At 41.5% G+C, this 13,113-nt stretch overlaps 1 protein-coding gene across 6 annotated transcripts in view; it reads left to right on the forward strand.

Annotated features, from left to right (window-relative positions):
• PHACTR4 (phosphatase and actin regulator 4) overlaps window positions 1-6,561 on the forward strand; it is a 104,853-nt gene extending 98,292 nt beyond the window's left edge. For all 6 annotated transcript variants that reach the window (XM_057702363.1, XM_057702373.1, XM_057702356.1 and 3 more), the window contains 3 exons: window positions 1,032-1,169; window positions 1,784-1,860; window positions 4,287-6,561. In XM_057702363.1, coding sequence (XP_057558346.1) covers window positions 1,032-1,169; window positions 1,784-1,860; window positions 4,287-4,302 — 231 coding nt within the window. In that variant the 3' untranslated portion in view covers window positions 4,303-6,561. The remainder of the gene's footprint in view (window positions 1-1,031; window positions 1,170-1,783; window positions 1,861-4,286) is intronic.
• Window positions 6,562-13,113: the final 6,552 nt, after the last annotated feature.

A 13,113-nucleotide genomic window follows, 5' to 3' on the forward strand; every position in this document is an offset into this window, starting at 1 on the left:
TTTTCCATTCAGAAAAGGAACTGAACTTGACCCTTGGTAACACCTGAAAAGTATGAAAAACCAAATAGGATTTTCTCATTGGTCCCAAATCAGGGTAGAATCTTTTCAGTACCAGACTTGTGTTAGGCCTTAAACTCTGGAATTAGGCCCTTTTTCTTTTCCCTCCCTCCATAATAGTTGGTAATTACCTCCTGTAGATTCTTGGAGTTGGTCTGAGTTCTCTAGATACTTCTTAAGATGTATAAGAATCCCCGGGAGAGCAAGGAATCTAGGCATTTTCCTTCTGATTTTTCCCACTTCTGCCGTTCCCCAGGACCAGAGAAATTATCCTTGATAGATTGGGGGTGGCTAGAGGCCATCACTGGACTTAGTGCCTTCAGACTGAGCATGTACCTGATGGTTCAAGCTTAAATCATGATTTGTTACAGAATCTGATATCTTGGGCATTATTCATATTGAAAGGAAATTCAGCTTTAATATTACCCATTAATAGTTATTGCTTTCATTGGCCTACCCCCCAAAAAATAATAAATAAATAAAATTAAAAAAAATAGTTACTGCTTTCATATTAAATATATTCACTCTCTAATGTATTAGATATGAATTTGTAGCCCTGACCTTTTTGCTACCCAAAATGTGGTCCACCGACCAGAAGCATTGGCATCACCTGGGAGTTTGTAAGAGATGCAGAATCTCAGGCCCCACTCCAGGTCTGCTTAGCCAGAATCTACATTTTAACCACATCCCCAAATGGTTTATATGCATGTTGAAGTTTGAGAAGCACTGATTATACTGGTTTATAGCAGTGGTTCTCAAGCTTGGCTGTGCGTTATGGAGCTTTAAAAAACAAACAAATGAACTCCTGATACCCAGAATGTCTGAAGACAGACCCAGGGGTCAGTCACACGTAAAGGTCCACAGGTGATTGCGATGTGCATTGAAAGGTGGAAGCTCTGGATTAGAGGCGATTTAAATGCATGGTTGTTGCCTGACTTCTGGCATAGTGAACTGAGAGCCTCCATTTCTTTCAGCTCAGTCAGAGGCCAACTGTGGCAGAACTACTTGCCAGGAAGATTCTGAGGTTTAACGAATATGTGGAGGTAACAGATGCTCACGATTATGACCGGCGAGCTGACAAACCTTGGACCAAACTGACCCCTGCCGACAAGGTGCCTGTCGTTTGTCTCTCTCTCTTTCTTTACTTGAAGGATACAAGATGTTAACTAGAAGGGGGAACCATAAACAAAATTTCTACTTCTTGTATAATGTTAAATGTCTAATTAAAATACCAAGATGCACAAACCAAAACTTTATACTAATGACTTCACCACCACCACCAAAACTGAAAAAGAAGAAATCCCTGCTACAGCACAGAGTACAGAAATCTGGAAGGAAACAAAACACATGTTTTTACAGTGGTTATGTTTGGTTGGAGGGAGTTTGGATGGTATATTTTAGTAATTACCCATATTTTACTTTTATAACAGGAAAAGCATTTTTACATGCTGTGCAAACTATAAAAGCTACAGTATCTCTTTTGAGGTCTTCAAGCATTTTGCTTTAACTGTAGATTTTGGTTTTATTATGAGATGAAGGGAGTGAGGCACGGTGATGAGCATCGGGCTCAGAACTTCACTCGGTGTGTTGACTGGCTTCCTCCCTCCCTCTGGGTTGCCTGCCAGGGGTCACAGTCCCTCACAGAGTTAAGCACCATAGAGACTAGATGGCAGGTCACACTGCCACACACAGAAGATGCTGAAGTGTTCTTGTTTCTACTCTACAGGCCGCCATTAGAAAAGAATTAAATGAATTTAAAAGCTCAGAGATGGAAGTTCATGAGGAGAGCAAGCATTTTACACGGTAAGACCCAAATGCTGTGAGCTAAGCAGAGCTCCACCAAAAAGCAAACATAGCAGAGTTGTTCAGCTAGGAAGGACTCTAATAATGACATAGTTAAAAGAACAACACTCAAGTGTTAATTGCAGGAAGGCTAAATTAAGAGAAAGGGATGCGAACTGAGAGGCGTAGTTCATGCCTTACTGAGTATGGCATTTTATGTATATTATCTGACTTAATCCTTGCAGCAGACATACCAGGTGTGTTCATATCCCCATTTCATTGATGAGGAAATAGACTCAAAAAGGTTAAGTAACATGTTTGACTTGCATGACCAGGTTGTGGGGAAAGGAATGAAGACCGAAAGCCACTGGGTGCTGTCTTGTCTGCACCTCACTGTCTCAGGTTATGGGCGAGGAACTGTTGCTGAGCTCGACAAGAGCCTGCCCTCCCTGGCTTCAGTCCTTTCTGGCACAGTTGATCTTACCAACTTAGTGTATGAACGTCATGAAACAAGCCAAGAAGCATTTTGATTTGGAATTACTGTTGTGATTAAAGACCCACCCCATACCTAAAGACTCAACCAACCACAAATGGAATCAGTAAAAGTATCTGGGTGATTCTCAGAACATTTATAAAAAGAGGCTAAATGAAAGAAGGTATAATGACAATTACAGTTTGCTATAAAAAGAAGGAACAAGCAAAAATTTTAAACATTTTTTCGATCACAGTACAGACAAATGGTTATTTTAACTACAGAAATGTTTTGTACTGAACTCTGACAGGATTAGAGAAGGCAGATTCTTTGAACAGTAGTAACACCATTCAGGACACTGTAATATGAACTCAAATAACAAACCGTGCTTGTCAGCAAGGAGATTGCGGTCTAATCTGAGAAGAGACCTGTGTACCACTGGGTACAATCAGTATGGTAAAGGCCTCAGTCACTCTGAGGCCTGAGTCTGTCGGGTTTCGTATCGCAGCTCCACCATCTCCTGGCTGTGTCAGTGTTAGCTGTTTTTATTAGTAGTAGTATTAGTGGTAAAGCACCACAGTGAGCAGCAGTACAAGAAAGTCATAGTTAAGGTGACCTTTAGGCTGCATCTTCAATTATGTAAAAGAATTTATTTGGACAAGAAGGAAGGAAGGAACGTTGTGAGCAGAACTACCAGCTTTAGCAAGACTTTGAGAGGCAGGAAAATGCCTGTTCTGTGTAACAGAACATGTAGCTGGAGCGGAGGAGGGATTGGGGCAGTGTGGTGAAGGTGAGACTAGCGGGATGGGTGACGGTCGTGTTCTGAAGAGCTTTGACTCTTATGCTAGGATATTGGAACCACTGGAGTTCTGTGTGTTTGAGAACAAGCCCTGGTGGAACAGTGGAAGGTGATTTGGAAGGATGAAGAGACCAGCAGCAGGGAGACCAGCTAGGAAGCAGCTAAGAGAGTGGGCATGCTGCTAGCTCAGGCCAGGGAAGACAGGTTTGAAAGGCCGTTCAAGCATAGAATCAGCAAGATTTGGCAATCTGTTGATTCCAGGGATGAATTAAAAGAAGTGGTCAAAATGACTCCGTAGATTTGTAACATGATTTTTGAGGACTGTTTAGTTGATGAGTTCAGGTGAACAGTTTAGGACATTTATTCAGTAAACATTCAGCACCCACTACATGATAGATACAGTGCTAGGTGCTTGGGATATAGCAGAGAACAAGATATAGTCCCTGTCCTCAAAGTGCTTTTATTCTAAGAGAGGAAGGCCGACAGTGAACAAACTAGACAGTCAGTTATGTATGTTGTCTGATGAGCCTGCAACACATGGAGAGGGGAGCTGCCTAGACAATAGTTGGGTATTCAGCCTAGAGTCCGGGGAGAAAAGCAAGGTATAAAGATTCAAATTTATGAGAAAAGATAGTAGTTCTTAAGAAGAAAAGTGTTTTGTATTTAAAGGGTGGACAGAGGAAAATATACCCGGAAAACATATTGAAGAAAAGCAATTGAAAAAGAGGGAAAATTAGGGAAAAGGTAGTGTTACAGAAGTCAAAAGAAGACAGTTTCAAAAAGGAAGAAAGAGGATCAGGAGTATCAGATGCTACAGAAATGTCAGATGGGATTAGAGTGGAGGAGAGGCATTAGAACATAACATTTCATTACTTTTAAGATAATACAGTGACCTGTGAACAATGCAGGGGTTAGGGCGCTCACAACCCTCTGAGCAGTTGAAAATCCATGTATAATTTATAGCTGCGCTCCATATATGCGGCTCCTCTGTATCTGTGGTTCCATTTCCTACACATCTATTCAATCATGTAGTTCTGTGGCATTTGCTATTGAAAAAAATCCACATAAAATTGGACTCGTGCAGTTCTAACCCTTGATTTCAAGAGTCAACTGTAATAGCAAAGCTATCAATCTACAATATCTGGTAATTCGGCTCTTTTTGATCATCTGTCTTAGCTACCACCGTCCATGATACTGAAGTTTGAGAGAGGATCTCAACAACCCCCCCCCAAAACAGGGCTGCTTTGCTGCTTCAGTCTCCAGAGCAACATGGAGGGGACTTCAGCACTTCCCGGCACAGCCAGAATTGAGTCCTCTGGGATATAGTTCTGGGGTGAACAGCACTTCTATGAATGTAGCATTTCACTGGAATGGATCCTCATGTGCTGCCTTGGGCAAAACTGAACAGTTTGTCAGTGCTTTTGAACCTGTTAATATCGCAGCATACCTGAAGGGTCTTCCCTCACCAGCCACCGATGCTCTGAGTCACTTGCAGTTTCCAAGTTTCATTGGCTGCACCTCACCGAAGATGACTGCCTGTGCTGAGGCACAGTTGGCACCATTAGCCTTACCTGCCCTGTCCTGTTGTGAGACCCATCTCTGTAGGCGCTGAATTCTAACCATCACATCCAGTTGGTGGGGGAAACCTGCTAGAGACCCCCAAGCTTCTGGGAAAGGGGGCCTCTGCCTCCAGGGGAGGCCTTCATACCACACTGGCATGTCAGCTGAAAGCATTGCGCTGTACCTCTTGTAACACAGCAGTACAGTCCTCTTCAGGCAGTCCAGTCCAAGAGCGGCTCAGGATCTGACATGTTCTTCCTTTTGGCACAAGTCATTCTTCTGACTTTTTTTTTTTAAAGAAAGAAATTTTGAAGAAATGATGGGAACTTATGTTTTTCCTATCCATTAAACAGTCTGAGCTTCAACCAGATTCCAAGTTGGGAAAATGAGAAAGCAGATATGTTTTCTATATGTAAAAACAAAACCAAAAAAGGCAAAGGCCAACTGGGCAGAAAATTGACTCATTGGTTTAAACTGTATAGGCTGTTGTACTTTTGTTGTACCAAATGATACTCTAAATCATTCTAACCAAGAGATGTATTCTCCCCCATAAAGCAGAGTTGCAGCAACTCTGTGGGAGCACTTGTGTGCTGTCAGCCCCCACATTTGCAGCCAGAATCACAGCAAGGTCCTGGGGATGTGGGGTGCTACACAGAAAAAGGTCTTCGCAGAAGCAGTTAGGAGGGGCAAGATCATGACCCACTGCTCCTCTCTCTTCCTCAGGACCGTGTGCCCTCTCCTGCTGCGCTCTTTGTCTTAACTCCCAACACTGCTCTTCCTGCTGACCCTCTGTGCACTTCCACCTCACTCACCCCTCCTCTTCCAAGCTGTAGCCAGTACAGTTGGTGCCTGGGCATTGGCTCAGGCCCCACTCCTTTTTGTATATGTAATATATATTGTTATGATTTCCTAAAACAGAAGATTCAGTTGCTTTCCTTGAATTCTTATTGAAAACCATACAGCCTTACTATTTCCCTCTAATTCCTGTACACTCTAAATGGAAGGGAAAAAATTAGTTTCTACTTAACTAATGAATGTGTTTTTTTCCCTTTAATGTTCAGAAAATTGTGACTATTTTATAGATTTCTTCTGCAGTCCCTGTTGTTCTGTATGTGATCTTTCAGTAGATTTTTCTCTTTTGCCCCTTTTGTGTCCATGTATGATTTGCTGAAGAATCAGAGTATCAGGTCAAAACAAAGCTGAAGTGACCTTTAAAGGTAGTATCTTCTCCCTTTGTGGAGAATAGGGAGGTATTTAGACTTCTCAGTAATTGTCAAGTGCTTTATGGCTATGGAGATACACCGTGCCGACATCTCCTTCAAGCCCACTGACACTTGGTATGACTGAGGGAAGATAAGTGACAATTCTACAAAGCTGTTAGAGGTCTGTGTATAAGGTGGCCACACATAAAGTGTGAACTTCTTCTAACCTTTCTGTCTTGTTGGTTTGGAGACTATTTGGCTTATACCAGCATCCTCTGTGGCTTCAGATGACATTTTGCAAACCCCTGTCACTGCCTTCCTTTCCCTTAATGTGCCAAGCTTGAAACAGGATTTTATTTCCTGAGCTACTTTTCTGCTTTCTATGTGCCACCAGGGAATCTAGCTCATCTTTCATCTCATTCATGTTCTTTTGAAACAAGACACTTTGGAAGTCAAGTCTTTTCAGGTGTTTATATAAATATATATATATAAAGTGGATTTTGTGTTCTCTTTCCATGTAAGTAACAATTCACAATCATAATGTAAAGAAGAAATAAAAGCCTGTTGTATTGTAGTTCAAGATGCTTCCCTGATGTACAGAATCTCCTTGTAAAATAAATAATTGCATTGTATATCTGTCTTCCTATCAATGTTAATTATTAATGTATTTTAGAATTAAAAAAATTATACTAATCCAGTGTGTAGTGTTTATTTTTTATGTTCCACCTCATTTCAGAAGATTTGATGTAGCTTAAAAATGATCCCTGGGACTTCCCTGGTGGTCCAGTAGTTAAGAATCAGTCTTCCAATGCAGCGTATGCAGGTTCGAACCCTGGTCAGGGAACTAACATCCCACATTCCACGGGACAACTAAGCCCGTGCACTGTAGAGCCCACAAGCTCTGGAGCCTGCGTGCCGCAATGAAAGGTCCCATGTGCCACAACTAAGACCCAATGCAGCCAAATAAATAAATAAAATATCTTTTTAAAAAAACAAAAATGATCCCTAAAGGGCTTCTGTGGCAGTCCAGTGGTTAAGATTCCGCACTCCCAGTGCAGGGGGCATGGGTTCAATCCCCGGTGGGGGAACTAAGGTTCCATAAGCTGCATGGCGCAGCCAAAAAAAAAAAATCCCTCAAATATTGCTAGACACCCTAAATGAGAAGAAGATGGAGGGGGCGGGGGGAATTATAGTAAGAACATTAAATGTAACCAGAAATGAAGATCAGTGATGTTTATGTTCGTACACAATTGTGAAAAAAGAATAAGCTGCAGAGAGGAAAGCCAGCTGTGAGCCCCACACTGCGTAGCAGATGCAGCTCTAGGTTTTATTCACCTCACCTAGTCCGGGAGGTAAGTGAAAGTACACTCATTTCACCAGTAAAGAACTTGAGAGGTGAAGTCACCTCCCCAAAGTCAAAGCAAATTATGTAATTACTCTTTACATATATTTGAGGAAAAGCAATTGCATCCTAATCCATTGTCCCTACAAGGACTTACTGTCTACGGACCAAATATAATTAGATCTCAGGTTGACATCACAATAGGCCAGTTTGTAGCTCATGTACTCCTCCTGGCAAGCAGCCCAGTTTCAATCCAGGCGGCCCTACCAATGACTCACTTTCTACTTGTCACTTCAGACGCCGGCCTTAATTAGCATACCACCCTTTACCAAGGGTTAAGAGAAACCATGAGTCAGAACTGCTCGTGTCATTGGGCTGCATCTGCTCCCATGTTTTCCTTCTAGCTCTCCAAAGAGGCCTCAAACTGCCATTACCCTTTTGAGGCCACACGTTGTCTCTGGAAGGGTGTTTTGGAGGTGCACATTGCCCAGTTTTGCTGAAACAAGGAATTTATGGTCCTTATGGATTTTGATTACTGTACCCCAGGAGAGAGAGGACTGCAATTGCAGAGAGAGGGGTTTGGAAAACCACCATCAGAAAGGGCAAGTCCAGAGGATAGTGAGTGTGAGGGAATGGGATAGGAAGTGTACTTATAAAAGATGAGAATGTACAACAGAGAAAAGCCAGGTGCTGAAACCAAAACAGCCTAAACCACTGTTTCAATTCCATCTCTAGGAGGCATGAAGGGAAAAGAAGGAAACACCAGCAAACTGGACCACTTGTTCCATCTGTCTCCTCTGTGGATACCATTAATTTCTTCCCCCAAGAATGTTTGCCTCCTTAATAAAGCATAGAGGTCATATGACAGGAATAAATACCCTCAACTTCTCTGCATCTGGAACTGAGGAGATAACACACACACCATTCATTTATTCATTTGATCAGTGTTTATCTCCTTCCTACCCCACCATGAAAAACAATCTTCCCCTGTTTTTCTATCTCCTGCTTTTCCTATACTCCCTTCACATAATCTATTCTAACATTAAAGAACTTAAGGACTTCCCAGGTGGCGCAGTGGTTAAGAATCTGCCTGCCAACACAGGGGCCACAGGCTCGATCCCTGGTCCAGGAAGATCCCACATGCTGCGGAGCAACTAAACCCATGCACCACAACTACTGAGCCTGCATGCCACAACTACTGGAGCTCAGGCTCCACAACAAGAGAAGCCACTGCAATGAGAAGTCCATGCACCACAATGAAGAGAAGCCCCAGCTCACCACAACTAGAGAAAGTCTGTGCACAGCAACGAAGACCCAACGTAGCCAATAAATAAATAAATAATTTAAATTTCCGTACAGTCCGACTAGTTGAGGTAAATGAGTGACAGGTAGAGGAAAAAGAAGCAATGCAGATGTATACCGAACAGATTTCTTGACATTTGTTTAGTATCTCTGGTCTATACATACTGTTTGCCATTTCTAAAGCCATGTTCACTCAACTCATTAAAATCTAAACTAAACCCAAAGTAAAGTGGCTTTCCCCGAGGCTACCAGTGTCTTCTCAGTTAACTGCCACATCCAAAGCCTGTTTTCAGCTTGAAACGTATCCAACTCCTCTGCAGCATGTGATGCTCTGGGCCGTTTTCTGATCCTTAAAAGTTCTTTAGCTTCTCAGACACCACTCACTCTCCTGGTTCTCCTCTGGTCATGCTTCCTCTGTTCCCCCAGCTTCTTCCCTGCCCACCATTTAAATGTTGGGTTTTCACATCCTCTCATCACTCTACCTGCTCTCCCAAGGTAACTTCAGTCACCACTCTTATTTTAACAACTTCTACATCTTTATCTACAACTCAGATTTGTTGCTTGGAGTCCAACCCTATATCCAATTACCCTTTACACATATATACCTAAATGTTCCCAAGGTATGTACCTCTAGGCTTCCTTTTCAAGGGGTTCCTGAGAGAGGGGTTGGAATGAGTGAATTTCAGACTTCAGCCATGTTCACAGCAGTTCACAATTCAATGAACAATGAGTTTAACAACAACAAAAACTTATATGGACCATACTTGCTAACCCTGCCGCCTGCTTTCTCAGTTATCAGAATTAGGATATGTTCAGCATCCCAAATCTGAAACTTTGGTGTTATCTGCAAGTTACTCTCTTACCTCGCAGGCCCAGTGGGACGATAAAGTCTCTGCATTCTCTACCTCAGAAATGTCTCTCAATTCCATTATTTTCTCTTGCCTTGTTTACCATTCAAGTTCAAAGCCAACATATTTTTTTTAAGTCTTTATTGAATTTGTTACAATATTGCTTCTGTTTTATGTTTTGCTTTTTCGGCCACTGAGGCATGTGGGATCCTAGCTCCCTGACCAGGGATGGAATCTGCACCCCTTGCATTGGAAGGCGGAGTCTCAACCACTGGACTTCCAGGGAAGTCCCCCAAAACCAACATAATTTAATGGGACTTTATAACCTCCAGTCTCTCCAATGTATCCTGCAGTATTGCTACTAGAGCTTCCTTTCTAACAAGCAAATGCAAAGATAGGGATTTCCCTGATGGTCCAGTGGTTAAGACTCCATGCTTTCACTGCAGGGGTCAAAGGTTCGATCCCTGGTCTGGGAACTAAGATCCCACATGTCACGCAGCACAGCCAAAAAATGAAAAAAGAAAAATGCAAAGGTCATAGCAATCCTTTACTTCAAAACTTATTTACCTGCAGGATAAAATGTAAACTTTTCCTGGACCACAAGATATTTTGTATGCAGCTCTTACCTAAATCTCAGGCTCATGAAAAGCCCAGGCAGTTCTCCCTTTGATGTTCTTTTTTTATTTTTTTGGCACACAGGCTTAGTTGCTCCGCGGCATGTGAGATCTTCCTGGAGCAGGGATCGAACCCATGCCCTCTGCATTGGCAGGCAGATTCTTAACCACTGCGCCACCTAGGAAGCCCCCCCCCTTTGGTGTTCTTAATCAAGCTGACTTCTCACCCTTCCCGGGAGACCACAGACCTGCTAGTTCCTCCACCTGGAATGCTCTCATCATCCACACTCCACCCCTTTACTATTCCTTCAAGTTTTAGCTCAAATTTTAACTCCCCAGGAAAACCCTCTCAGCCTTCAGCCAATTGTTCAGTTGCTCTGTCCTCAGAATACATTATTCATGCCATACAGCACTTATCAAGTAGTAGTATGATTTGCTGTCATGTCTGTTTCCCCCACTGTGAGCTCTCAAGGACAGAAAAAGTGGTTCATCTCAATCCCCAGTGTCTATTACAATGCCTCGCAAATTAAGCCATATCCACTAAGTAAATGTTGAATGAGTGATTGAAAGGCAACTGAATACTTGTAATATCACCAGAAAGTAGCAGAATTATTTGTCTTTCTTCCTCTAAACCACAGGTTCTCAAACATTTTTGTTTTGTGACACCTTCACAATTTAAAAAATTACTTAGAATCCCAAAGAACTTTGTACCTGTGGGTGATATCTATTGATACTTACTGTACTAAGATTAAAACAGAAAATTTTTAAATATTTATGATACACTTCAAAATAATAATCCATTATATGTTAATTAATAATATATTTGTATGAAAATAATTATTTTCCAAAAATAGAGAAAATGACATTGTTTTACATTTTTTGCAAATCTCTTTACTATCTGGTTTAATCAAAGGCAACTCAGCTTTTTTTTCATTTTTTTAATTAAACTTTTTATTTTGAGATAATTGTAGATTCATATGCAGCTGTAAGAAATAATACAGAGAATTTCTGTACCCTTTACCTAGTTTCCCTCATATTCCAAAATTGTATTACAGTATCGCAACCAGGACATTGAGTTTGATACAATCAAGATACACAATATTTCTAACACTACAAGGATCACTCATATTGCCCTTGCATAGGCATACCTACCCTCTTGTCCTTACCACTTTCCTAATCTCTGGCGACAAAAATTCTGCTTTTTCAAATATTGAAATTTCAAAATGTATTGTAATGTATAATATTGTAATTGTAATTTCAAAAATGTTTTATAAATGAAACCATGCTTTTCCAGATTGGATTTTTTTCACTAGCTATAACTCTCTGGAGATTCACTCAGGTTGCTTTATTTATAGTTTGTTCCTTTTTATTATTGAACAGTAGTCTATGATATGGAGACCACAGTTTAAGCATTCACCCATTTAAGGACACCTGAGTTGTTTCTAGTTTGGGGCTATCATAAATAAAGCTGCTATCAACAGGATTTGGGTAAACATAAATCTTTATTTCTTTTTTTTTTTTTTTTTTTTTTTTTTATTTTTGACTGCATTGGGTCTTCATTGCTGCACTCGAGCTTTCTCTGTTTGCGGAGAGCGGGGCTACTCTTCAGTTGCAGTGCGTGGGCTTCTCAGTGCAATGGCTTCCCTTGTTTCGGGGCATGGGCTCTAGGCATGTGGGCTTCAGTAATTGTGGCACACAGGCTCAGTAGTTGTGGCTTGCAGGCTCTAGAGCCTAGCAGTAGTTGTGGCACATGGACTTAGTTGCTCCATGGCATGTGGAATCTTCCCAGACCAGGGATTGAACCCGTGTCCCCTGCATTGGCAGGCAGATTCTTAACCACTATGCCACCTGGGAAGTTCCTAAATCTTTATTTCTAAGAGAGAATTCTCCACAAGTACAATTGCTGGGCTGTATGTTAGTTGCATATTTAGTTTCCTAATAAACTGCCAAACTGTTTTCCATACTATTTTACATCCCTACAAGAGCAACTCAGTTCTCATACCTGCTTTTGCATTCAATCTGTTACTATAAACTGTTTTGGTTGAAGTAAATGAACACAATCCAGTCCCACACAAGACAGATAGTTGATGAAGATATCAGTCATTCTTTCAAGTAAAATGGTGTTCCATGAAAAAACGTGGCTATTTCAGCTCACAACTCAAACAATGGCATTAAGTGCTTTTCCTGCAGATCAGCCCTGTACTTTTATAAATTTATTTATTTATTTATTTTATTGGTTGTGTTTTCGTTGCTGCACATGGGCTTTCTCTAGTTGCGGTGAGTGGGGGCTACTCTTCGTTGTGGTGCGCAGGCTTCTCATTGTGGTGGCCTCTCTTGTTGCAGAGCACAGGCTTTAGGCATGTGGGCTTCAGTAGTTGCGGCACATGGGCTCCATAGTTGTGGCACACAGGCTTTGTTGCTCCGCAGCATGTGGTATCTTCCTGGGGCAGGGATCGAACCCATGTCCCCTACATTGGCAGGCGGATTCTTACCCACTGCACCACCTAGGAAGTCCAGCCCTGTACTTTTGTATGCAGCATAAGTGCTCTGTGTGTACATCTCACTTTGTCACATAGAATATTAAAAAGATGGATACTCAAAAGGCAAGAATTAGTAAAATTAATGATTTTTACTTCATCAAAGACATCCTTAGGTGAAACTGACTTTTTTTTTTTTTAATTGTATATTTGTGTTGAGGAACAATACAACCGCCAGTACAGTTTGGGGACAGGGCCTTGAAACATACTAAAGCACCAGCAGTTTAACCCACAATTTCATTTTACAACATCAGTGCACAGTCGACATAGTGAGAAAGGCAGAAAAAGTCTAAGTAGTATTATGAAATAGTTTTGACCTCATGAATCCCCAAAAGAGTTTCAGGGACCCCCGAGTCTGCCAACTACACTTAGAGAACCACTGCTCTGGGGCTGTTTTGCATCTTAAAACCTGGATAATAATACCAATGTCTTAGAATTGTTGTGATGGTAAATAACGTATGTAAAGCACCGAGCACAAAGTCTTATGTGAGGAAGAACACCATAAATGTTTCTGCTCGTTATAGAGAGCTATGATGGCTCTACATCAATTTATCTAACATATATTCGAGATTCTATCACACTGCAACATTTCACATGT

The sequence above is a fragment of the Hippopotamus amphibius genome, chromosome 1 (assembly GCF_030028045.1).
Source record: "Hippopotamus amphibius kiboko isolate mHipAmp2 chromosome 1, mHipAmp2.hap2, whole genome shotgun sequence".
Taxonomy (NCBI): domain Eukaryota; kingdom Metazoa; phylum Chordata; class Mammalia; order Artiodactyla; family Hippopotamidae; genus Hippopotamus; species Hippopotamus amphibius.